We start from the raw sequence: 27,555 nt of genomic DNA, 5'->3' as shown, positions 1-27,555 counted from the left end.
TTTACGCCAAATTCTGACCCTACCATCCGAATGTCGCAGCAGAAATCGAGACTCATCAGACCAGGCAACGTTTTTCCAATCTTCTACTGTCCAATTTCGATGAGCTTGTGCAAATTGTAGCCTCAGTTTCCTGTTCTTAGCTGAGAGGAGTGGTACCCAGTGTGGTCTTCTGCTGCTGTAGCCCATCTGCCTCAAAGTTCGACGCACTGTGCGTTCAGAGATGCTCTTCTGCCTACCTTGGTTGTAACGGGTGGCAATTTGAGTCACTGTTGCCTTTCTATCAGCTCGAACCAGTATGCCCATTCTCCTCTGACCTCTGGCATCAACAAGGCATTTCCGGCCACAGAACTGCCGCTCACTGGATTTTTTTTCTTTTTCGGACCATTCTCTGTAAACCCTAGAGATGGTTGTGCGTGAAAATCCCAGTAGATCAGCAGTTTCTGAAATACTCAGACCAGCCCTTCTGGCACCAACAATCATGCCACGTTCAAAGGCACTCAAATCACCTTTCTTCCCCATACTGATGCTCGGTTTGAACTGCAGGAGATTGTCTTGACCATGTCTACATGCCTAAATGCACTGAGTTGCCGCCATGTGATTGGCTGATTAGAAATTAAGTCTTAACACACAGTTGGACAGGTGTACCTAATAAAGTGGCCAGTGAGTGTACATACTCACCTAACACCCGACATCCGCATCTCCTGCAAGCAGTCAAAAATAATAAACCAACATATACTCCCTGTCCGCTGTAGTCTATTTACTACAGAGTGTCCCACGTACGTCGATGTCACCCGGCCACAGGTGATACACTGCGGGAGCAATTACCTCCTGTCAGTGTATCACTGAGCCGCCGTGAGAGTTCTTCATTTCCGGTGCTCTCACATACGGCACCGCTGGGTGAGAAAGTTCTAACACAGCGGTAGTGCCGTAAGTGAGAGCATCGGAGCTGATGAACTCCGGTGAACTCTCATGGCAGCGCAGTGTTACACTGCTGGAGCGATTACCTTCTGTCAGTGTATCGCCGTAGGCCATGTAGAGCTGTCACATCTCCCGATGTGACTGTTCTACATGTGAGATTGCCGTGGGACACTTGGCATTATGGATTATGTCGGACAGGATAGTATTATATGTTGGTTTATTTTTGTTGCAGGAGTCGGGATTAGGCGATCTGTAAGTATGGCTAATTAAGATTCAATAAAGGAGTCTGTGATTTTTTTCAAATAAAGGTCTTTATTCTGGCTGTGTCTTTATTTAACATAGAACTATAGGATTAGTAATGGATAGGTGTCTTATAGACGCCTCTCCATTACTAACCTGTGGGCTTGATGTCACCCGACAATACAAAGGTGACATCAACCCCACAAATATGAACCCCACTTGCCACCATTACAGAGCAAGTGGGAAGAGCAAGGCTAAGTGCCAGAATTGGCACTTCTGTAAGATGTGCCATTTCTGGGGTGGCTGAGAACTGATGTTTTTAGCCTGAGGGGAGGTGCCAATATATATGGCCCCTTCCCATGCTATTAATATCAGCCTGCAGCTGTCTGCCTAGCCTTTGCCGGTTCGATTTTATAGGGGGCCCCCACGTCAATGTTTTTCTGGGGTTACCCTGTAAACTAGCCAGTAAAGGCTAAGCAAACAGGTGTTAGCTAATAGTAATAGCCTGGGTCCTTTATGGCTATTGGCTCCTTCCCAGAATATTAACATCAGCGTCGGCTTTCCCTCTGCTGGTTATGAAAATTATGCAGAAGCCCACGCAATTTTTTTTTCTTGAATAAACATTGTGTTTCATGCAGATTTCAGACAGTTGCAATTTTGTTAGGGTACCATTACACTTAGCGATGCACCAGCGATCCCGACAACGATATGGATCGCTGGTGCATCGCAAAGTCGTCGCTAGTAAGCTGCCACACAGGCAGATCTCACCAGCGACATAGCAGGGATCGGGGGTCGCTACTTACCTGTCAGACGCGGTGATCCTGACATCCTCCTGCCAGCGTCCATGCGTTGCTCATCGGCGCCACAGGAAGCGCCCGACAAGAAATGGTCCAGGACCTTCTCGCGCGATCAGCGATAACCAGCGGGGGAGCCGGTCGGAGGTAAGTATCACATGTAGCGATATCGCTAGCAATATCGCTGCTACGTCACAAAATTGTTGACGTAACGGAGATATTGCTAGCGATATCGCTATGTGTAACGGGCGCTTTACAGCATATGTACGGTAGATTAATTTTGCTAATGCTCCTACATAGGCGTGTGTGGGTGGGCTGACACTTGTTCATTACAAAACCTCGGACTTGGCATTATATATGATATATTTGTTTTGTGTGTAAGCATAAATTTGAACTTAGTATGTAATGATATTATGGTCTTCAATGGAGAATGAAAAAGAAGAGGTTGAGCAAGGAAATTACATCACAATTTTTTTTTTTTAAAATAATAGATCTTTATTTAGCTCTATGGATTTGCAAAAACGCATACAAATCCGCATGAAAATCCGCAACAAAGGCCGGTTTCACATTAGCGCATTTTCAGCGCGCGCACGGCCGGGGGTAGCTCCACCCCGATCCGGCTCTCTGCCCGGCGTGCCCGCCCCTTCCTTGTAGCGCCGCCTCCTAGCGGACAGCGGCGCCTGCGATCGGCGCACCCTATCTTTAGCATAGGGTGCGCCGATCGTGCGCAGGCCGTGCGCTAGTTGCGCTTTGACCTGCGCTGCGCACTTTTGACGGTGCGCCGTGCGCGCCAAAATCAAACTTTTCGGATTTTGGCGCGCACGGCGCACCGTCAAAAGTGCGCAGCGCAGGTCAAAGCGCAACTAGCGCACGGCCTGCGCACGATCTGCGCACCCTATGCTAAAGATAGGGTGCGCCGATCGCAGGCGCCGCTGTCCGCTAGGAGGCGGCGCTACAAGGAAGGGGCGGGCACGCCGGGCAGAGAGCCGGATCGGGGGCGGAGCTACCCCCGGCCGTGCGCGCGCTGAAAATGCGCTAATGTGAAACCGGCCAAAAATGCATAAAAAAGTGCTGATTTTCCACTGCGTTTTCTGCCAAGAGATGCAGAAACCGCACAAATTTCTGCAAGCAAATCTGCAACATGTGCACATAGCCTTAATGTGTGATTGTTGAGAATGTGGTGCAGGAGTGGGTTTTTCCAAAGGAGGGCGATTGGGACTATGGAATGTTTGAGGGGTGGAGATGGGACTGGCGTGGAGCCTGAAAATTTTGCAATATTGGGCCCTGAAATTCCTGGTGGAAGCCCTGGATGTGGTATGATCAGACCTTTTTCCTGTATATGTAAACATACTGATCCCTATAGCTATCAGCTGCATCAGGATCAAGAAGTGTATATGAAAAGTTATTTATAAAAAATACTGCTTTATTATAACCAATGTTAAAAGACAAATACATATAAAATAAGGATACCTCAAACCCAATAGTACACCAGAAGGTCAGCTACAGCAATACAAAAATATACAGGAATATATGTGCTCAAATTATTATTTACAATTTATATATACCTAACATGCCATACAGTGCACTTAATTTGGTATTAAAGTGACATAGTGCATCAAATAGTAGCCTTATTTCAATACTCTTATTAGCAATGATTCCAGCACCATAATGGCTACAAAATACACACAACTTAATATGCCAATAATTAATTTAGGTGACACCGTATATTCAATCTCCACATATCAATAATTGCAGTATTTCATATACCAATTATGCAATGCAGTTAGGCATATCTATATTGCAATGACAGTGCATTCATATTCAGAGACATAGTGCATCCAATTTAGCGCTATACATAAATGCCCATGTTAGCAGCAACCAATCAGCACGGTGGCTATAAAGCCTCCATAATTAGGCACACCAATAGCCGAGTATTTAGATGGCCAATGCCTTCAATTCCCACATACATATGACCGTGCCAATACCCGTCCACCCCTATTAATCATAGAACACCAAAGTCCCTTGCCCCATACATATTACCTGTATCCCGACTGCTGAGCCAATGCAACCCCATGTGGCATGCTGACACTTCAAACCGCAACGCGCGTTTCGCTGATGCTTCCTCTATGTCACTTTAATACAAAATTAATTGCACTGTATGGCATGTTAGGTATATATAAATTGTAAACAATAATTTGATCACATATTCCTGTATATTTTTGTTTTGCTGTAGCTGACCTTTGAGGTATCCTTATTTTATATGTATTTGTCTTTTACCATTGGTTATAATAAAGAATTTTTTTTTTATAAATAACTTCTTCACTCATATACATTTCTTGATCCTGATGCAGCTGATAGTTATAGGGATCCGTATGTTTACATATTGTTTGAAGTGTTTCCCACCCTGGTGGTAGGAAATGGGCTTGGGGAGTGTGCTTACATTTTCTTGTATAATCAGACACAGTACACAGCAGGGGAACATTTATAAGATTATCTCAGCACAGGAACATTTCTTTTAACACATCCAATTGTGGAACTTACTTTTAAAAAATTCCAAGATCTATTGATTAAAATGTACTTTTATTAATGGAAAAACATCTTTTTTTGTTTTTATAGGAGCATATTTCTGCCCCCCAAAAAAACGTTGATTGGAGTTTATTGAAAAGTCTTTTAGATGTAAACTTTAGGCGGTCTATATACACTTTGATAATCAGGAAGGAGCCAGATTTCAAACACTCAATCAACAGATTATCAACTCATGTAATAGGATCTAAAGCTTGGTTGAGCAATTCATTTTCCAGAGGGGCCACATGAAAGACCATGACTGTTGTGGAGGGCCGAACCAATAGCTTGAAATTAATTATACTCAATATTAATTTATTAATATTGTATCATTTAATATTGAGCAGAAATAAGCATGCTGACACCCCCCTATATATCTTTAACCCCCCCACAACCCCTTATATACGGCATAAGCCCCACACAGCCTCCTCCATATGTGGCAATATGCGGCATGAGCCCCACACAGGCCTCCCCATGTACGGCATGAGCCCCACACAGACCTCCCCATGTATGGCATGAGCCCCACACAGGCCTCCCCATGTACGGCATGAGCCCCACACAGGCCTCCCCATGTACGGCATGAGCCCCACACAGGCCTCCCCATGTACGGCATGAGCCCCACACAGGCCTCCCCATGTACGGCATGAGCCCCACACAGGCCTCCCCATGTACGGCATGAGCCCCACACAGGCCTCCCCATGTACGGCATGAGCCCCACACAGGCCTCCCCATGTACGGCATGAGCCCCACACAGGCCTCCCCATGTACGGCATGAGCCCCACACAGGCCTCCCCATGTACGGCATGAGCCCCACACAGGCCTCCCCATGTACGGCATGAGCCCCACACAGGCCTCCCCATGTACGGCATGAGCCCCACACAGGCCTCCCCATGTACGGCATGAGCCCCACACAGGCCTCCCCATGTACGGCATGAGCCCCACACAGGCCTCCCCATGTACGGCATGAGCCCCACACAGGCCTCCTCATGTACAGCATAATCCCCACACAGCCTCCCCATATACTGCATGAGCCCCACACAGCCTTATATACAGCATGAGCTCTACAGTCTCCCCACATACTGAATGAGGCCCCACGGCCTCCCTATATACTGCATGAGCTCCACACAGCCTTCCCATATGCACGTCACCCCCATAGAATCCCCATGTGCTGCACATTACCCCCATAGAATCCCCATGTGCTGCACGTCACCCCCATAGAATCCCCATGTGCTGCACGTCACCCCCATAGAATCTCCATGTCCACCCCCATAGAATTCCCATGTTCATACACATGAAAAAAAACACCACATACTCACCTCTGTCCCGTTCCCAGGCGCTCTGCTTCTGTTGCTGTCTCCGGTGTGCTGACTCTCCGGCGGTACACAGCTGACGCGATGAAATGATGTCAGCGCGTCAGCTGTATCACACGCTGATTGGTGGAGAAAGTGGCCGGAGGCCCCTCCTCCACCAATGCTCTCTGCTCCTAGGGAGACAGTGAGTGGGCGGGCATGGTGTGGCCGGCGGACCTCAGGTTTCCAGCTCCATGGCTGTCTCATTCTGCCCAGGTATGGTCCAAAGTGTTATTTTATATGTGAAATTTGTAAAAAAAAAAAGGAGTGCGAGACGCAGAATAATAGCAATGTTTGAAAGACTTGTATTTATGTTTAACAATCTTTTTTTTCAATTTCATTACTTTTGAGCGCTTTTTTTCTCCCGTCTGTTGTCAAAATCTAGCAGATTCCTATTTACATTAGGTCATATAACACGATCAATCATTTTTATATAAATCATTAAGGATTCGATCAACGACAAGTGAATTATTGCTGATCATGTATTTGCTGCGCATTTTTACATTCTATAATGGTTACTTTTTTTGTAGTTGGTACGATGCAATATGAATTAACAGTGAATTCAACTTAACATTTATATTACAAAAAGTAATTTATTTTAACTAGTAGATTAAGCTACTGTAATCAATTAGTCAAAAATTAATCTACAATTAGCGGCATTATCTGTTCTATTTAGGGTGGAAACACTGGAAAGCTACTCAATAAACTGCAAGATTTGATGAAAGTTGCATTCACTGCTACAATACAGCCTGTGCGGCAGGGAGCTGAGCAAAGTGCAAGGGAATCTCTGTGAACAGCTTTGGCCTCTCCACTTCTGCAGAACTAAACCGCCTCTGTGCACAGCCACAATCAGGAAGTGTATAATCTGCTGAAAACAGAAACACAGGGGAGGACGTTAAGACATTAGAGGCCTCCTAGCCTGCCTGTGGCTTCTAGCACGATTAGCGTACTGATCTCATTTTCTGCAGCCATATTCTATTTTTTTGGGGGAAATGAAAGCAGCAAAGGTTAAAGCACAGGACCACTCATTTTGGCATGTGCTTGGAGCTGTAGCAGCATGCCTGGTGACTGTCAGCATCGGTGTATTGGACACAGTTAATACAGAATTAGGTTACAGTCACTATGCTGAAAAGCCTATTCCATGGCTTCCTGGCTTTCTCTCCATGCCTTGTAACTGCCTCATCAATATTGGATATATCATGCTGGGTATATACTGGTTGGCCCAAGATGAAAAGGCTACCGGAATTAAAGACCAAAATGGACGCTACTTGAAGAATGTTTTTTCCTGGATGGCTATTGTATATGGTCCGGTCCAGTGGGTCAGGATATGGACCCAGACACAACGGGCTGCAGTTCTTGATCAATGGTTTACGTCACCTATTTTTGCTTGGGCGATTATCTGGTGCAACGCTATACTGAAAAACTGGGACAGTCAGCACTTCTTGGCGGTAGAATTCCTCTCATTGAGCAGCTACTTCCTGAGTAAAATCCATCCACAAGGCTTTGAACTGGCTCTGGTCGCACATATCGTATGGGCGTTGACGTCCGGACTGAGGCTGCAGAGGAAATACGGAGATTCCACCACAAGGATGTACTTGGTTCTTGCTTCGATGTCATGTCTTGGATTTGTAATTCTAAAGCTTCTTGATCATTGGTTGGCACAGTATTTTGTCTTTCAGAGACTCACTGGACACTTCTGGTCGAAAATATGCGATATCTTACAGTTCCATTATGCTTTCTGCTTCTTAACGCACCTTGACCACTACAGGTCAATAAAGACAAACAAATAAGAATGCCGATATGTCTTTCCTGATCTACAAAGACCTATGTGTGTCAGTGGGGTGAATAACCAAACAAATGATTACCTTGCTCACTTAGCGTCACTATGAGGGTACAGGAAATACAAGTCGAGTTACGTCAATTGTTTTACGATTTACAAAAATAGGTGTAAATCTTAAAAATAAATCAATCAATATTTGCACACAACCTTAGTGATGTCTTCTTGATACGTACTTGGATCGCTCACTTCCATAACAGATTAAACGGGCTTGTCATCTTAACAAGTCATGTCTCTCGGGTACGCCATCCTTATCACTCCTGTGGTCTGATCTCTGGGAACATCACCAATCAAGAGAATGAAGGTCTCATAACTCTTGGTCCATCTCATTTTCTCCTTGAGAGCACAAAGTTTGTATAGGGACATTTAGGCTGCGTGCACACACTGAGAATTCACTTGCGGATTTTTCCGCACGGATTTGCAGGTAAAACCGCAGGTAAAGTTACCTGCGGTTTTCCAGCGGTTTTCCCCTGCGGATTGACACCTGGACAATGGAAGAATAAACATGCTACGGATTTAAAACCGCGCAGATAAATCCGCAGCATGTGCACTGCGGATTTGAAATCCCATTGGCTAACATTTTACTGTACACTGTCTGCGGAACTGCTGCGGATCCGCAGGGCCAAATCTACTGCGGATCCGCAGCGTGTGCACATACCCTTATAGGCCATATAATGCTGTTGTGGGAATTTGCAAATGCAAGTAACCTCTAAAGGACAAGAACTGTACTACCCACTTATTGGGATCAGCAATCCTAAGGGTGTGTGCACACGTTGCGGATTCTGCTGCGGATCCGCAGCAGATTTGGCCCTGCAGATCCGCAGCAGTACAGTATCATTTAAGGCAATTCAAATTAAAAACTCAGTGCCCACGGTGTGGAATTTACAGCGGTTTTAAATCTGCAGCATGTTACTTCTTTGTGCGGATTCCACAGCGGTTTAGCACCTGCTCCATGACAGGTGTCAAGCCGCAGGGGAAAACCGCAGGCTAATCCGCAGATAAACCGCTGGTCTTTTGACCTGCGGATTTAGATAAATCCACGCAGAAAATTCCGCAGCAGAATCCGCAACGTGTGCACACACCCTAAAAGTCTTGCCATATGACTAGACTTGCCATGACCTAGAATAAGAAGCCAACCGAGAATCTCCATTTGCAGACGTGTTTGTGTGTATGCCCCTCATCAGTGCAAAGCAGGAGAACTGGTTTTGCTGGATGAAAGTATTTTGACAGGGAGTTTAACTGGTTAAGTTTTTCCTTGTGGAGAGTGCCAAGATGGAGTGTGGACATTTATAAGGCATGCAATGCTACCCTGAGAATTTGAATATGCATATAGATTCTTCAGAAAGAAAAAGGACAGGAACTGTAGTACCCACCTATTGAAAGTAGCAATGCTCAAAGTCAGTATCGACCCTTGCCACATTACTTAATGTAACAAGTCAAAACAGATAGTCCATTTGCAGACATATGTTTTTTGGTGTTTGCCCCTCATCAGTGCCTAGTACGAGAACTTGTTTGTTTGGCTGAGTGAGAGTTCTCTGATAGGGCGTTTAAGAGGTAAAGTTTCTCCTTGTGGAGAGGACTAAGTTGGTGTGAGTAGACTTATAACCAATGCAATGTCCACCTGCGAATTTTGAATGTTCTTCAGAGATAAAGGATAGGAACTCTAGTGCTACGACAGCAACATCCCCTGGCCATCCCTATGTGCAGGGAAACTGCAATCTGTTCCATTCACTTGAGTAGAGTTGTGCTGCAGCTGGTAGCCGTGACCGTCCCGTGAAGTGGAAAACCATTAAAGGGGTTGTCCGGGCTTTTCACATAATCTCAGTGCATATCTAGGCTGCAGAATGCTGACAATCAGTAATTTACCTTCTGTGGCCAGTTTGCAGGGTTTGCTAGATATCATCTCTTGCTTGTAAGAAAAACGTCCAGGGGGGTGTGTTATGGCATTGAAATGAAAACTGGTCATTTCCTCCTACTCTACTAAAAACATGCCCTCTATAGCAACAACCCCACCCTCCATAGCAACAGGCCCTCCCCGACCACATGATCAAGCCTATCCCTCCTCACACAGTAACAAATCCTCCCCCTCTAGCAGCCTCAGGGCAGAGAGCTGCACCTCCCCCAGACACACGCTGAACAGTGATCTATGGAAAGTGAAACTAGTGAGGAGGAAACGACCAGTTCTCATTTCAATGCCAGAACACACCCCCTGGACATTTTTCATAGAAGCAAGAGATCATATCTTGGAAACGCTGCAAACTGGCCGCAGAAGGTAAATTACTTATTGTCAGCATTCTGCAGCCCAGGTATGCGCTGAGATTGTGAAAAGCCCGGACAACCCCTTTAAAGAAGAAGCAGAGTTGAAGACCCTTCATTTTCAGGAACATCTGGATTAAGCTATGGAAATAGCTAATTGGCTAAAAGTCGATGTATTTTCTACTAGTATATGTACAGCCAGGTTGAGGTTAAAGGCAGTAGGAATAAGTGCGCTGATTTAGATCTTTCCATACCTAGAGAATATTTTGAATGAATTAGATTGATTTCCATGACACGATTGATTGATGATATGGATATGTTAGTCGGCTATCAGACTTATCTTCCATTAGGCAACAGTTTCAAATATGAAGGCTAGACAGCAGCATATGCACTGTAAGGGCAAAAGGATTGGGTACACGAGTCTTTATAATTGAATTAAGCATTTTCATTTATTCCTGTAGTCACAGGTGTATACAAACATTTGCGAAAGAATAGCTTGTACTATATAGTGCATAAAAGTCTTAAAACGCTCTGCAGTAATTGCAGGGTCCAAACCTCCTCTTGCGTATAGGCGATTTCTGATTTCAAGGGTAGATGTCTGTCCATAACAAACAACAATATAACAAGATGATCAGTGCTTGTATAAAGGTATTTGTACAATGGCTAATGCAAACATCCCCAGTTTGCACATTGTCAGCAGCTCATCCTGTCAACACGGGCAGATGTGCTGCCATCAACTATTTTTAGGCCAAGCTAAATATGCAAATTGCTGCTTGCTTGTTCGACAACTGATCGCTGTCAAATTTACACTGACCGAGGATCAGTTTTGCAGATTATTGGTCCAATTAGGCTGTGTGCACACGCTGCGGAAAAGGTGCGGATTCATCCGCGCGGATTTTGTACAATCCGCAGGTGAAACCGCAGGTCAAAAGACCTGCGGTTTTACCTGCGGATTGCTCTGCGGTTTTGCCCTGCGGTTTTTCATCTCCTCAATGGAGGAGATGGCAAACCGCAGGAGAATCCGCAGAAAGAATTGACATGTCAATTCTTTCTGCGGATTGAAAACCGCAGATAATCCGCGCGGAAAATTCCGCACCGTCTGCACTGCGGTTTTTTATTCCCATAGGGAATCATTGTACTGTACACCGCAGCAAAAACTGCTGCGGGTCCGCAGCGGCCAAAACCGCTGCGGAACCGCAGCAAAATCCGCAGCGTGTGCGCACAGCCTAACTTGTACATATATTTTAATAATTTGTCCAGTCAACCAACTGGGCCAACAGTGTAATCTCAACCAGTATCCGACTATCAATGACTAATACATTCGCTTGGAAAAAAAAAATTAGAGTTGGATTCTCACAAGGTGATTTTTGGAGAGGAAAACAAACACTGCAATTTTTGAGCCAAAGCCTGTAGTTGACTAATTGAAATTCTTTCAAGTCTGGCTAAAAAACAAAACAAAAAACAGCAGTGGTGTCTTTTCATAAAAACAAACAAAAAAACCCACCCCCCCTCCAAGATTGGGTGGCGAACCCCAAATGGATCAGTTTTACATCCTGCCACGATACACATCGGGGTAGGCAGGTTGTGTATAGAGGATTTTCAACATACAGTTCTGCTCTCAAAACTATACTAATCCATAGTGCAAAGGATAACAATACTTGAAAGGCACGTCATGATGGCAGTTTATAGGAAACACCTGTTAGTACGCTACGCCAGATAAAGAAAAAACACAACTATTCTTCCTACAAGATGGAACATTTACCAAATTTTAAATGAGGTGACAGTACAGTGTTCATTTTACAGAGAGGCTGGGGGCATCAATGAGTTGGGACTTTTCTAATGCATGACTTGCCCTGTGCACACACTTCCCTTCATTATGCCGTCTGAAGTGCCAACTTTACTTTTTCTATAAACAATTTGCGTTGCCAAAATCCTGGAAGTACCGTTTACAGAACGTGTACCCAACCTTGATGTAGCATAGGCCCCTCTATCATCTCCAGCTTCAATGCAGACAGCCTTATGATTGCGCACTCCATATCATATATTGGCACGTCTGATAAAATATTTCTTCTGTGTCCTCCTACTTCGCAAAAAGAATAAACGCTCTGATCACTCCACAGGATCAAGTAACAGACATGACTGCCAATTGTGCTCAAGGAAAGGTAAAGGATGAGCCTACAATGTGGGCATTCATCCGGTCTGAACACAGATTCTTCATTGTCATATGTACGTCTACCACAATATACTGCTGCCTTTCAAAAGTTATGAACAAAAGATCTTCTATGGATCCACAGGTGAGTTATTTTTAGAGCTCCCCAACACTCCCCATTTATTTCTATAGGAGATGTGGAAACGGGACCCCCATTGTGGTTATATAATAAAGGAGTGTTCAGCTTGAGAAAAAAAAAGTGTATAATTGCAAGATATGAAATTTACTGGCTCATTTTAATTGCCAAGCCAGCCCCTTTATTTAACAATGCATCGGGTCTGATGAAAGAAGTCAGCCAGCCCTTCTGATTATGTGCAGACACATAAGACATTCTGCTGAAATTAGAGCTGAAGAGGGCTTGATTTTATGATATCAACGTATAAGAATAAGTTTCATTTCAGAATTTGGATGAAGTTACGACTTTTTACTACTTGCACTGGTGGAAAACAGAGACTTGCACTAGAAGCACAGGATAACCATAACACCATAATGCACTCTATGGAATTTTACACATACAGGTTCTTCTCACAAAATTAGAATATCAAAAGTTAATTTAAGTTCTTCAATACAAAAAGTGAAACTCATTCTATAGTCATTACAGAGTGATCTATTTCAAGTGTTTATTTCTGTTAATGTTGATTATGGCTTACAGCCAATGAAAACCCAAAAGTCATTGTCTCCGTAAGTTAGGCTGCTTTCACATTTACGTCTGTGTGCGCAGCACTTGATCCGCATGCGTCATGTGTACATATATTTAACATGGAGTTCGCAGGGACATGCGTTTGCATGCTTTGAGTACACATGCGTTGTTTCGCGGTGTGCTGCGAATGAAACGTTGCATTTTTTGAGGTGTCAAAAATCCGGCAAATATGCGCAAGCATGCGCATGAGTGCGTAAAAAAACGCATTAATGTATGGGAATGCATGCGTATGATACTCATGCGTTATTCAAAATACATAGAAATCCCATAAGACACGCCCATTTTTGTCTGTTGTATCGAACACATGCGCAAAAACGCATGCACACGCAGCATTTTTCCCATCTTGCTTAAGATGATGCACATAAACGCTGCATAAACATGCGTTTTGCATGTGGATGATACGCTGCGGACTCAAACGCTAATGTGAACCTAGCCTTAGAATAATTAACAAGAAAAAAACAGCTGCAAAAGCTTTCTAAGTGTTTAAAAAAGGTCCCTTAGTCTGTTTCAGTAGGCTCCACAATCATGGGAAGATTGCTGACTTGACAGATGTCCAGAAGGCAGTCATTGAAACACTCCACAAGGAAAGATATATATCTTTGTACCGTGTTAGCCAGTAGATAGAAGAATATTTAAAATTGAGAGTCCTCAGTGGTTGATACCTTTTAATGGCCAACTGAAAAGATGGTAACACATTGCAAGCTTTCAAGACTACTCAGGTCTCTTCATCAGGCTGACTAATACAACATCTAAAGAATCACATATTTATACACAAACAGCACAGAAATAACGCAATAGATAAGACAAGTGATGTGAAGCAGAGTTGTCATTATGGGAGAGGGATAAACATAAATATTGGAACAGTTCATAGATAAGGAGTGTGAAAGTTTTATTGCCCTCTGATTGGGGTCTGGTTCTGTGTTGTGTGATAACCCCAGAAGGTCTGAAGAGCAAATTCCTTAATTGATGTAAAAAGACATAAATAAATGCAACACATTCATTCCTGCACTGAGTGTGTCCAAAGTTGTCATAAATTTATACTCCCAGACTCTTCTGTCTCTGAGACTTGAAGTTACCTTTTAATACAAGTAATTCAATGTCCATCATGCTTTGACCGGGGATACAAAAATGTTTTGTCACAGGTAGATCCATTCTTTTTTCTCTTATTGTGTGACGATGAGAATTCATCCTTGTTCTCAGTTTTTGCCCTGTCTCCCCCACATACAGACCCCCAGTTGAACATTTAGTACAAATGATTAGGTGCACCTCATTAGATGTGATGCAGCTGAAAGTACCTGGGATCTTGTAGTCCTGATGTGAGTTGGGGTTCTTTCTCTTGTCCGTGGTCATTATAAATGGACAGGTTTTACATTTTTTCTGGTTGCAAGGAAAGGTTCCTGCAGCTGTTGGGGAGGACAGGGAGCTTCTGACAATGATGCTTCTTAAATTTGGGGGCTGCCTAAAACAGCAGGGGGGGGGGTCTGGAAATATGGATTGTAATCGCTCATCTTTTTGTAGTAAAGGTTGTAATTTCCGTGCAGCTCCCCTTAGCACCTCCAGATTTGGATTGTAGGTGACCACTAGAGGCACCCAGTTATTTTCATCTTTAGCTGTGTATTGTAGCAGCTGATTCCTTGATATTCTGGTGGCTCTTGTAATTAGGTTTTCAATTGTTCTTGGTTGGTAGCCCTGATTCAAAAAGGTCTTTCTGAGGCGACCAAGGTGTTTGTCTCTATCCAAGGGGTTGGAACATATACGATTGTATCTGATGGCTTGGCTGTAGACAATAGAGTTTTTTTATGTGTTTTGGATGGAAACTGTCCCATTTAAGGTATGTTGGACGGTCGATTGGCTTCTGATACAGGGATGTCTCTATTTCTTTGTTCTTTAGCTTAATGATGGTGTCTAAAAAGTTAATTTCAGTGCTGTAGTAGTTGAGTGTTAAGTTGATGGTGGAATGAAATAAACTGTTCGTGGAACGTCTTTAGCTGTTGCTCAGAGTCAGACAGTCCAGATGACTAAAATATCATCAATGTAGCGGTAGTAGGCCAGAGGCCTGATGGAACATGAGGACAAAAAGTCACTTTCAAGCTTGGTCATGAAAAGATTTGCATACTGTGGAGCCATTTCACTTCCCATAGCTGTGCCAGTCTGCTGTATATAAATCTTGTTGTCAAATTCAAAGTAATTGTGGGTGAGGATAAATTTTGTGAGTTTCACCACAGAATTCGCATCATTCCCAGTGTTTTCCATGAAGACTTTACAGGCATTTAATCCATCCTGGTGTGGGATATTAGAGTACAAAATTTCCACATCCATGTTGGCCAGGATGGTTCCTTCTGGTAGAGGACCTATTGCTGCTAGTTTATTCAATAGGTCAGTTGTGTCCTGAATGTAGCTGGGTGTATCCTTTACCAGGGGTTTAAGAACAACCCTACCCATCTAGATACCTACTCAGTAAGGGTGCCCACACATGAAATAATCTGCCTCCCTGGATTTCCAGATTTGTGGATTTTGGGAAGGATGTAGAATTTCCCTATTCTTGGACTCTCTGGTATCAGGTCACTGCCTCTTATGAATTCGTCAGGCAGACAAGATACCAACTTGTTTAGTTCCTTGTAATAGTCCTGTGTAGGATCCGACTCAAATTATCTGTAGTAGCATGTGTCCATAAGTTGTCTGTTTGCTTCCTTCATATAGTCTGATGTGTTCATCATGACTATTGCATCTCCCTTATCAGCAGGTTTAATGATGATTTCTTTGTTGGTTTTCAGAGACTATAAATTTATCTTCACGCACAATTATTTTGAATTTGACAACAAGATCTATCAACAGCAGCCTGGCACAGCTATGGGAAGTAAAATGGCTCCACAGTATGCAAATCTTTTCATGGCCAAGCTTGAAAGCGACTTTTTGTCCTCACATCCCATCAGGCCTCTGACCTACTACCGCTACATTGATGATATTTTAATCATCTGGACAGAGTCTGAGCAACAGCTAAAGATGTTCCACGGACAGTTTAATCAATTTCATTCCACCATCCACTTAACTACTCCAGCACTGAAATTAACTTTTTAGACACCACCATTAAGCTAAACAATGAAATAGAGACATCCCTGTATCAGAACCCAATCGACCGTCCAACATACCTTAACCCCTTCATGACCCAGCCTATTTTGACCTTAATGACCTGGCCATTTTTTGCAATTCTGACCAGTGTCCCTTTGAGGTAATAACTCTGGAACGCTTCAACGCATCCTAGCGATTCTGAGTTTGTTTTTTCGTGACACATTGGGCTTCATGTTAGTGGTAAATTTAGGTCGATAATTTTTGCATTTATTTGTGAAAAAATCAGAAATTTGGCGAAAATTTCGCAATTTTCAAATTTTGAATTTTATTCTGTTAAACTAGAGTTATGTGACACAAAATAGTTACTAAATAACATTTCCCACATGTCTACTTTACATTAGCACAATTTTGGAAACAATTTTTTTTTTGTTAGGAAGTAATAAGGGTTAAAAGTTGACCAGCAATTTCTCATTTTTACAACAAAATTTACAAAACTATTTTTTTTTAGGGACCACCTCACATTTGAAGTCACTTTGAGGGATCTATATGGCAGAAAATACCCAAAAGTGACACCATTCTAAAAACTGCACCCCTCAAGCTACTCAAAACTACATTCTAGAAGATTATTAACCCTTTAGGTGCATCACAGGAACTAAAGCAACGTGGAAGGAAAAAATGGACAATTTAATTTTTCCAACACATTTTCTTTTAGCATCATTTTTTTCATTTTCACATGGGCAACAGGATAAAATGGATCCTAAAATTTGTTGGGAAATTTCTCCTGAGTACACCGATACCTCATATGTGGTCATAAACCATTGTTTCGGCGCATGGCAGGGCTCAGAAGGGAAGGCACACATTTGACTTTTCGAATGGAAAATATGCTGGAATATTTAGCGCTTGCCATGTCACGTTTGGAGAGTCGCTGTGTGCGGAAACACTGGAGCTTCCCCACAAGTGACCCCATTTTGGGAACTAGACCCCCCAAGGAACTTATCTAGATGCATAGTGATCACTTTGAACCCCCAGGTGCTTCACAAATTGATCCGTAAAAAAAAAAAAAAAAGGACTTTATTTTCACAAAAATTATCTTTTAGCCTCAGTTTTTTCATTTTCACATGGGCAACAGGAAAAATGGATCCTAAAATTTGTTGGGCAATTTCTCCTGAGCACACCAATACCTCATATGTGGTCATAAACCACTGTTTGGGTACACGGCAGGGCCCGGAAGGAAAGGAGCGCCATTTGACTTTTTGAATGGAAAATTAGCTCCAATCGTTATTGGACACCATGTCTCGTTTGGAGAGCCCCTGTGTACCTAAACATTGGAGCTCCCCCACAAGTGACACCATTTTGAAAACTAGACCCCTTAAGGAACTTTTCTAGATGTGTAGTGAGCACTTTGAACCCCCAAGTGCTTCACAAAAGTTTATAACGTAGAGCAGTGAAAATAAAAAATCATTTTTTTTCCCTCAAAAATGATTTTTTAGCACGCTATTTTTTATTTTCACAAGGGTAACAGGAGAAATTGGACCACAAAAGTTGTCCAGTTTGTCCTGAGTACGCTGGTACCCCATATGTGGGGGGAACCACTGTTTGGGGCGCACGGCAGGGCTCAGAAGGAAAAGAGCGCCATTTGACTTTTTGAAATTAAAATTAGCGCCAATCGTTAGCTGACACCATGTCGTGTTTGGAGATGCCCTGTGTGCCTAAACTTTGGCGCTCCCCCACAAATGACCCCATTTTGGAAACTAGACCCCCTAAGGAACATATCTAGATGCATAGTGAACACTTTAAACCCCCAGGTGCTTCACAGAAGTTTATAACGCAGAGCCGTGAAAATAAAATTTTTTTTTTTTCCTAAAAAAAATATTTTTTAGTCCGCAATTTTTTATTTTAACAAGGGTAACAGGATAAATTGGACCCCAAAAGTTGTTGTCCAGTTTGTACTGAGTACGCTGATACCCCATATGTGGGGGATGACCACTGTTTGGGCACACGTCAGGGCTCGGAAGTGAAGTAGTAACATTTTGAAATGCTGACTTTGATGGAATGGTCTGCGGGCATCATGTTACATTTGCAGAGCCCCTCATGTACCTAGACTGTGGAAACCCCCCACAAGTGACCCCAATTTGGAAACTAGACCCCATAAGGAACTTGCCTAGATGTGTGGTGAGCACCTTGAACCTCCAAGTGCTTCACAGAAGATTATAACGCAGAGCCATGAAAATAAAAAATCATTTTTTTTCCTCAAAAAATCATTTTTTAGCTCTCAATTTTTTATTTTCACAAGGGTAACAGGAGAAATTGGACCCCAAAGGTTGTTGTCCAGTTTGAACTGAGCACGCTGGTACCCCATATGTGGGGGGGAACCATTGTTTGGGCACACGTCAGGGCTCGGAATGGAAGTAGTGACGTTTTGAAATGCAGACTTTGATGGAATAGTCTGCGGTCGTCATTACGTTTGCAGAGCCCCTGATGTGCCTAAACAGCGGAAACCCCCCACAAGTGTCCCCATTTTGGAAACTAGACCTTCCAAGGAACTTATGTAGATGTGTTGTGAGCACTTTGAACCACCAAGTGCTTCACAGAAGTTTATAATGCAGAGACGTGAAAATGAAAAAATCATTTATTTTCCACAAAAATAATGTTTTAGCCCCCAATTTTTTATTTTACCAAGGGTAACAGGAGAAATTAGTCCCCAAAAGTTGTTGTGCAATTTTTCCTGAGTACGCTGATACCCTATATGTGGGGGTAAACCACTGTTTGGGCACACGTTGGGGCTTGGAAGGGAGGGAGCACCATTTGACTTTTTGAACGCAAATTGGCTGGAGTCAATGGTTGCACCATGTCGCGTTTGGAGACCCCCTGATGTGCCTAAACAGTGGAAACCCATCAATTCTAACTTCAACCCTAACCCCAACACACCCCTAACCACAGCCCTAACCCCCAACACATCCCTAACACTAATCCCAACCATAACCCTAACCCTAATCCCAACCCTAACCCTAATTCCAACCCTCACCCTCATTCCAACCCTAATCCTAACCCTCTTTCCAATCCTAACCCTCTTTCCAACCCTAGCCCTAATGGAAAAATAAAAATATTTTCTTTATTTTCTTAGTTGTGCATACCTATGGGGGTGATAATCGGGGGGTTTATTTACTTTTTATTTCATTTTGATCACTGTGAGAGTGATCAAAATGAAAGAATGGAATCTGCAGCCGGAAGATTCGGGCGGGTGCACTGCGCATGCGCCCGCCATTTTCCAAGATGTCGGCGCCCATGAGCAGGACCCGCGGGACACCGGGAGCGACAGGGGGACTCAGAAGGTGCCGGGGGGGATCGGAAGCTGGCAGGGAGCGGAGGGAATGCGAGGGGGACAGATGATAGCGGTGGCAGATCGCCGCTGTCATTCAGTGGCGGGTGGGGCGATCGCCGGTGGGGAGGGGGTCGAATCGGTGTCTCCAGCCATGTCCGATTCTACTGCAGCATCGGCCAAGGCTGGATTGTAATATTTCATCAATTTTCATTGATGAAATATTACAATCGCTCTGATTGGCTGTTTCACTTTTAACAGCCAATCAGAGCGATCCTAACCACGTGGGTGCAAAGCCACCCCCCCTGGGCTTAACTGCATGTTGTCCTGTATCTGCGGGTTGGGTGACATTTAAGTGACCCCGGTCACCTGACCCGCAGGAACGCTATTTATAGCATGACGCCTACGGGTGCGTCATGGGTCGTTTGGGCACGACTTTTCATGACGCCTACGTAGGCGTCATGGGTCGTGAAGGGGTTAAATGGGACAGTTTCCATCCAAAACACATAAAAAAACTATTGTCTACAGCCAAGCCATCAGATACAATCGTATATGTTCCAACCCCTTGGATAGAGACAAACACCTCAGAAAGACCTTTTTGAATCAGGGCTACAATCCAAGAACAATTGAAAACCAAATTACAAGAGCCACTAGAATATCAAGGAATCAGCTGCTACATTACAAAGCTAAAGATGAAAATAACCAAGTGCCTCTAGTGGTCACCTACAATCAAAATCTGAAGGTGCTAAGGGGAGCTGCATGGAAATTACAACCTTTACTACAAAAAGATGCCTGATTACAATCCATATTTCCAGACCCCCCCACTACTGTGTTTTAGGCAGTCCCTAAATTTAAGACGCATCAATGTCAAAAGCTCCCTGTCCTCCCCAACAGCTGCAGGAACCTTTCCTTGCAACCAGAAAAAATGTAAAACCTGTCTGTCATGATCCAAGGTGGATCTGACAAGTAAATGGACAAAGTGAACTTTTTTCCCTTTGGCTTGGTGCCAAAGTGGGTTGATTGCCCCCGGTGGCCATTAGAATTATTACACATGGTGTCGTTTGTTCTAAGTTGCCCCGGTGGTGGCGAGTGGTATTACACTTTAGTTTTAATGTGCACGTATTACAAATCAGGTGTGAGGCTCTATAAAAGAGTTTCAGGTGTGTTTGATCACGGTTGGTGATAGTTATTCACAAGTAAGCCTGGGTGAAAGATGGAGCTGAAAAGGAGTCCTGGGCAGCCCAGCCAGAGGGGACGAGTGCCAGCTATGGAGTCTGCAGGGAGTGCTGGCATGGATTGGTGGAGTCCAACGATGTGGTCTGCAGGAAGGGCTGGCATGGCGTGGTGGAGTCGCAGTTTATGGTGTCAGCAGGAAGTGCTTGCATGGCTTGGTGGAGTGGCGACTATGGTGAGAGTTGCACTCAGCATGCTGGACTTGGTTGCTGAAAACTGGACTCAAGCATGCTGGACTTATTGGCAGAAAAGTTGGACTCAAGCATGCTGGAGTTTTTGGCAGTAGCTGGACTCATCTTTGGGACTCGGTTTACTGGGCAGCTGCAACTGGTGGTGGACTCTGCTCCAAGGCTGCACTATGGTGATGGATCCGGTTGGAGAAGATGCACGCAGGTGGTGGGCTCTGTTGCTAGGAGCGTACACAACAGAGCAAAGCTAAGTGGTGTTCCCCATGTATTGTCATTTTTCCTCATGTGTGTTTAGTGCAGTGGTGGGATTAGTTTCCGCACCGACCAATTCCCTAGTGAGGGTTTAGGTGCAGGGCGAGTCAGGGTTTGAGGTACGCGTGCAACACCCGATGCGGAACCGGCATAGGGAACGTTAGGAGTGCAGGGACACTGGCTCAGGGGAGTACAGGAGGTCTCCACGTCCCTATTCCCTATCGCAGGGCCCACCATTGTTATTGTTACCCAGGTTTCCCCTTTATCATTTAAATTCACCTTACTGGAGGCGGGGTTTCCAGACTACTGTATATATGTGTATTACCTAAATTCGCCAGTTGGAGGCGGTGTATCCAGCTGCACGTTTTATTATTTAAATTCGCCCTACTGGAGGCGGTGTATCCAGGGTCACGCGTGTCATGAGTTCGCCTTGCGGTACTCGCTGCGTCCAGAGACACGTGACTGTGACACTGTCCATTTATAATGACCACAGACAAGAGAAAGATCCCCAACTCACATCAGGACTACAAGATCCCAGGTACTTTCAGCTGCATCACATCTAATGTGGTGTACCTACTCATTTGTACTAAATGTCTAACTGGGGGGTCTGTATGTGGGGGAGGGAGGGCAAAAACTGAGAACAAGGATGAATTCCCATAGTCACACAATAAGAGAAAAAGAATGGATCTACCTGTGACAAAACATTTTTGTATCCCCGGTCAAAGCATGATGGACATTAAATTACTTGTATTAAAAGGTAACTTCAAGTCTCAGAGAGACAGAAGAGTCTGGGAGTATAAATTTATGACAACTTTGGACACACTCAGTGCAGGAATGAATGTGTTGCATGGATTTGTCTTTTTACATCAGTTAAGGAATTTACTCTTCAGACCTTCTGGAGTCATCACACAACATAGAACCAGACCCCAATCAGAGGGCAATAAAACTTTCACACTCCTTATCTATGAACTGTTCCAATATTTATGTTTATCCCTCTCCCATAATGACAACTCTGCTTCACGTCACTTGTCTTCTCTATTTCGTTATTTCTGTGCTGTTTTGTGTATAAATGTGATTCTTCAGATGTTGTATTTGTCTATCCTGATGAAGAGACCTGAGTAGTCTTGAATGCTTGCAATGTGTTACCATGTTTTCAGTTGGCCATTTAAAGGTATCAACCACTGAGGACTCTCAATTCTAAATATTCTTCCACAAGGAAAGTAAATTTTGCATTTCATTTGGAAATCAAGGTCCCAGAGTCTGGAGGATGAGTGAAGAGGCCACAATCGAAGCTGCTTGAGGTCTAATGTGAAGTTTCCACAATCATTGATGGTTTGGGGAGCCATGTCAAATGCCTGGTGTAGGTCCACTGTTTTTTTTATCAAGACCAAAGACAGCACAGACATTTACCAGGAAATTTTAGAGCACTTCATGCCTCCCTCTGCCCCGACAAGCTTTGTGGAGATGGAAATGTTATTCTCCAGCAGGACTTGGCACCTGTCCACACTGCCAAAAGTACCAATACCTGGTTTACAAACAACAGTATCACTGTGCTTGATTGGCCAGCAAACTCACCTTACCTTATCCCCGTAGAGAATCTATGGGGTACGGTCAAGAGGAAGATGAGAGACACCAGACCCAACAATGCAGACGAGCTGAAGGCTGCTATCAAAGCAACCTGGGCTTCCATAACACCTCAGCAGTGCCACAGGCTGATAGTCTCCATGACACGCCGCATTGGTGCAGTAATTGATGCAATAGGAGCCCCGACCAAGTATTGAGCGCATTTACTGAACATACATTTTAGTAGGCCAACATTTTGGATTTTAAAATAATTTTTCAAACTGGTGTTATAATCTGAAGAAAATGGGGGTGCATCTTATAATGCGGATATACCTTACCGGTACCATTGCTGCAGGCCACAGGCTGGGATGAGGAGGGTGTCCGATGCTGCGGAGGCTCCGCCAACATTTTGTGAAAGGAAACCATGGAACCGCAGGGGCTCTGGCCTATGTGATGGACTCCGGGAAAATGGCGATCTCAGCACCAACATCTTGGGAGATTGAGATCTCAATCTCCAGAGATCTCCATCTGTGCATGCGCCGCCCCCAGCGGCCATTTTCCCGAGTCGACTGCATAGGAAACCATGGAACTGCGGGGGCTCTTGCCTTTCACAAAATGTCGGCAGATCCCCCGCAGCACCGGAGACACCCGCAGCAGCATGCCACACATCGGAACACCCCTCATTCCAGCCTGCAGCATCACCCAACACCTGCCTCCTCCAGCAGCAACCCTGGGACCCTGCTTCACCGCAGCCACCACTACCGGTAACCAATAAGACGCATGGATAAGAAGCACCACCATTTTATTTAAAAATAATTTCCTATTTTTCTCCTCAAAATTTGGGGACCATCTTATAATCTGAAAAATACGGTATTCTAATTTACTGAGATAATGACTTTTGGGTTTTCATTGGCTGTAAGCCATAATCATCAACAGAAATAAACACGTAAAATGGATCACTCTGCTTGTAATGACTATATAATATTAGTTTCACTTTTTGTATTGAAGAATTGAAATAAATTAACTTTTTGATGCAATTCTAATATTGTGAGAAGCACCTGTACATGTGATTTGCCTTAATTTTCAAAGTGGATAGCATTTTTTGCTGACACAACATTACTTCTTCTGGGATCTTGTTTTATTTTCAATATTTAGGTTACAAATCTGCTCCGCCACATGATATTACTTATAGGATCTGGCAGCGATTGCAGCATTAGCTAGCTGGACAAGAGTTGCACATGCTCAGATCATCCTCTAAGCTCAACCAATGTTGCCATTTCCTGGTCCCTTGGCTTACTACCATAATACTGTGATGCAGCTGGTGCTTTCCTTGTTTTGTAAAGAGATCTAGAAAAGCAAAGTTACTAACCAGCTGCTTACTAGATTTAAAGGGCTGCAGGTACATGGCACCATGTAAGTTTAGAGTGTAAATAAGGCGAGTCAAATTGCTAAATGGAACCAGAGGGTGCAATGAAGCCTACTAAACACCCCTCCAATTAAGCGACCGCACCACACGTTTCCCAAACAATATATACATGTGAGTGTATCACAGTGTAGCTGGGGTATATGGCTATAGACCGTGCACTGAAATAGCATAAACGAGTGCTCTAGTCTGTAACCATATAGTATTACTCGAAAATTGTGCACCTATGCATCCCGTGTGTGGGTTTGCTCCATGGATTGTGTGTAATATTCACAGCAGTGGATCGGAAGTATAATCTTAAACACAACCAATGGACAAGTATGTCGCTTACAGCAATGTTTTCATAAGCCTTTTACAGCCCCATTACGTGTAATCTGAGGCTTTTTTTATGAAAAGGAAAAACTGTCTCACACTTTAAAACTTATCAGAGATAAGTTCTGGATACAGGAGAACCAAAGGAAAGGTTATTCCATTAAAAAAAGGGCTTTTCACTAGATTTTTAAAAAAGTAAATAGAGTACCTCTTAGGCCGGGGTCACACTAGAGAGGAATACGGACGAGTGAGAGGCGTTAGAAGCACGCATTACACACGGACAAATGATTCTCTATGTGGCAGCTCCCATCAGCCGTATATTTCTCGTCTGTATTCTACGGTCCGTGCCAATCGCAGCATGCTGCGATTGACAGCGTTCTACGGCCGTAGTTCGCCAATGCAAGTCTATGGGTGCGCAAAAAATACAGATTACACACAGACCACACATGTGACTTGCGAGAAATACGCACCCGGTGTCTTTTAGAAAAGCCGGCAATTCAGTGCGCTATACAGTAAACTCACACTGACAGGTTTAATAAAGAAACGAAAGAATAGATATATACACACACACATATATATATATATATATATATATATATATACATACATACATACACACACACACACACATATATATATACACACACATACATACATGTCATTGTGACAAATATATATATATTGCCGGCTTCTATCAAATCATTCCCCAACCAGACATGAAATGACACATGGTTTACATTCAGTAAACCATTTTATTTCATGTTTTGTTTTGTATGTCTTTCATTAGTAATTAGATGAGTGAGGGTTGATGTGTAAAATTTGGGAGGTGTAGGTGTTAATTTAAGGGGTTAATTCGTTGTAAAAAAATGTGTGGGCTCCCGCATTGACAAATTACGGCGGGAGCCCACACATTTTTTTACAACGAATTAACCCCTTAAATTAACACCTACACCTCCCAAATTTTACACATCAACCCTCATCTAATTACTAATGAAAGACATACAAAACATGAAATAAAATGGTTTACTGAATGTAAACCATGTGTCATTTCATGTCGGGTTGGGGAATGATTTGACTGAAGGCGGCAATTGAATTAACGGCTATTCTGCTATGAAGAACTCTGTGAAATATATATATATATATATATATATATATATATATATATATATATATATGTCTCAATGACAGAGAATATATATATATATATATATATTCTCTATGTGGCTATATCTATTCTTTCTTTTGTGTTATAAAACCTGTCATTGGGCTCCATTATATGTCCATTTTGCAGGCCGGCGAGAAAATCTCAGCATACGGATGCTTACATGCGCAAAATACGCAACCACACCTTGCTTACGGATGACATACGGAGCACTATTTAGGGGTCATTCATCCGTATTACGCCTGTAAACTACGGACCGTATTTTGCGTTGGTTAGTGTGACCCCGGCCTTACAATTGAAACTGCTCCCCTGATTCTGAAACAGATTTTAGTTTTCTTCTGTGCCCTTCCATTCCAAAGTTATGGCCTACAGAAATAAAGATGTAAATTTACTTCCAAGGATCATAACTTTGTAAAGGAAGGGCAAATAAGAAAAAAAAAAAAAACACTGTTCCAGAATCAGTGGTACAGCAGCAATTGGAGGAGGCACTCTGTTTATAAAAAAAAAAAAAAAAAATCCAGTGCAAGGTTCCCTTTAAGATCTTTAATAATTACATTTTTTAAAATTAATATCGGAGTTGAGCGACTTTGGTCGGATCGGGTTTCGTGAAACCCGAATGAAACAAAATAAGTTTCAGATGAAACTCGTCCGACTAGAGCAAAACAAAGTCGGAGTTTCGTCCGAAACCCGACCCCAATGCAAGTCAATGGGAAATAAAAGTCGGACGAAACTCCGACTTTTTTTGCTCTAGTCGGACGAGTTTCATCTGAAACTTATTTTGTTTCATTCGGGTTTCACGAAACCCGATCCGACCAAAGTCGCTCAACTCTAGTAATTATGTATCAGAGTAAGGAAAATGGGTCAACCTGGAATCCATCCTTTTATACAAAGGTCTGCATCGAATGGAATCTCGAATGTTTCCATGAACTGAGGATAAAACAGACTTTGCGCTTTAGATTCTCACCATTTACAAAGTGTACATATACAAAAAGCCATACAATTTCAAATAATCTCTTAAATACAAATATCTAACATTTGTTTTAAAGTTTTTTTTTTTTCCTAAACTAGAAAATCAAAGTTTAAAAAAAACCTCAAAAAGACAAGTTTTGCTTCACTCACCCGCCACTGGTCCAATGCTAAGTATCTGCTGCTGCTCCCGAAGTCTACAGCACTGACATCACATAGACAGCGCTGCAGCTAAAAACCGGGTTCAGCAGCTCCTCAAGAATTTATTACATGAGTGAATTCACTGATTAGCTGCAGGTTGACATTAGCGCTGCAGACAATAAAACAGCAGGAGCCATGGCGAAGCAGGGGAAGGGGAGTAAAGCATAGTTTGGTTAAACAAACAAAAAACAATGCAGCCAGGGAGCAAGTGTTTTCTGAAATCAGAAAACCACTTTAAGCTGTATTGGACGTGTCAAAGCTGTTTTCTAGAAACAACGTGCACCTGGGAAATATAGTGCATTACTATTTTTTAAATATATATTTGTGCATTATTTAGTAATAGGCAAAGAAAAAAAAAGTGTAGAATAGTCTTTATACAAAATGTAATGCTTCATTTCCCATCTTTGAACAAAGCTTTTTTTTTGTAATTGTTACCATATTTTTATTATTTCATCAACATCACCATATGAGGGTTTTTTTTTCTTTTTTTTTGCAAAACGAGTTGTATTTGTCAGTGGCAGCATTTTGGGTTATATACAACTTATTACCTTCTGGGACATCATGTCATCATGGGACATCATGTCTCGCTCCATCCACCAATGTCACGTTGCACCACAGACTGTCAGACTGTCCAGGAATTGACGGATGCTTTAGTCCAGGTCTGGGAGGAGCATGCCCAGGCGTTGTAGGGAGGTCATACAGGCACGTGGAGGTCACACACAATACTGAGCATCATTTTGACTTGTTTCCACTTTAATTTTGTATTGTTTTGATTTTCATTTTGACTTGTTTCCACTTTCATTTTGGGGGTTCCTCCAAATCCAGGCCTCCATTGGTTCAAAAATTTGATTTCCATTGATGATTTTTGTGTGATTATGTTGACAGCACATTCAACTTTGTACAGAACAAAGTATTCAATGAGAATATTTAATTCATTTAGATCTGGGATGTGTTGAGTGTTCCCTTTATTTTTTTGAGCAGTGTATATACAGTACATATATA

General features: G+C 43.1%; 1 protein-coding gene across 5 annotated transcripts in view; it reads left to right on the top strand.

Annotated features, from left to right (window-relative positions):
• TMEM187 (transmembrane protein 187) overlaps nucleotides 1–7,849 on the top strand; it is a 42,413-nt gene extending 34,564 nt beyond the window's left edge. For all 5 annotated transcript variants that reach the window (XM_073590806.1, XM_073590802.1, XM_073590803.1 and 2 more), the window contains one exon: nucleotides 6,540–7,849. In XM_073590806.1, the coding sequence (XP_073446907.1) occupies nucleotides 6,856–7,653 (798 nt within the window). In that variant the 5' untranslated portion in view covers nucleotides 6,540–6,855 and the 3' untranslated portion in view covers nucleotides 7,654–7,849. The remainder of the gene's footprint in view (nucleotides 1–6,539) is intronic.
• The last annotated feature ends 19,706 nt before the right edge of the window (nucleotides 7,850–27,555 follow it).

This window comes from Dendrobates tinctorius, unplaced genomic scaffold (genome assembly GCF_039654945.1).
Source record: "Dendrobates tinctorius isolate UK_male_01 unplaced genomic scaffold, ASM3965494v1 ptg000120l, whole genome shotgun sequence".
In the NCBI taxonomy this organism is placed as follows: Eukaryota; Metazoa; Chordata; class Amphibia; order Anura; family Dendrobatidae; genus Dendrobates; species Dendrobates tinctorius.
This window is presented reverse-complemented; position numbering and strand designations above follow the sequence as displayed.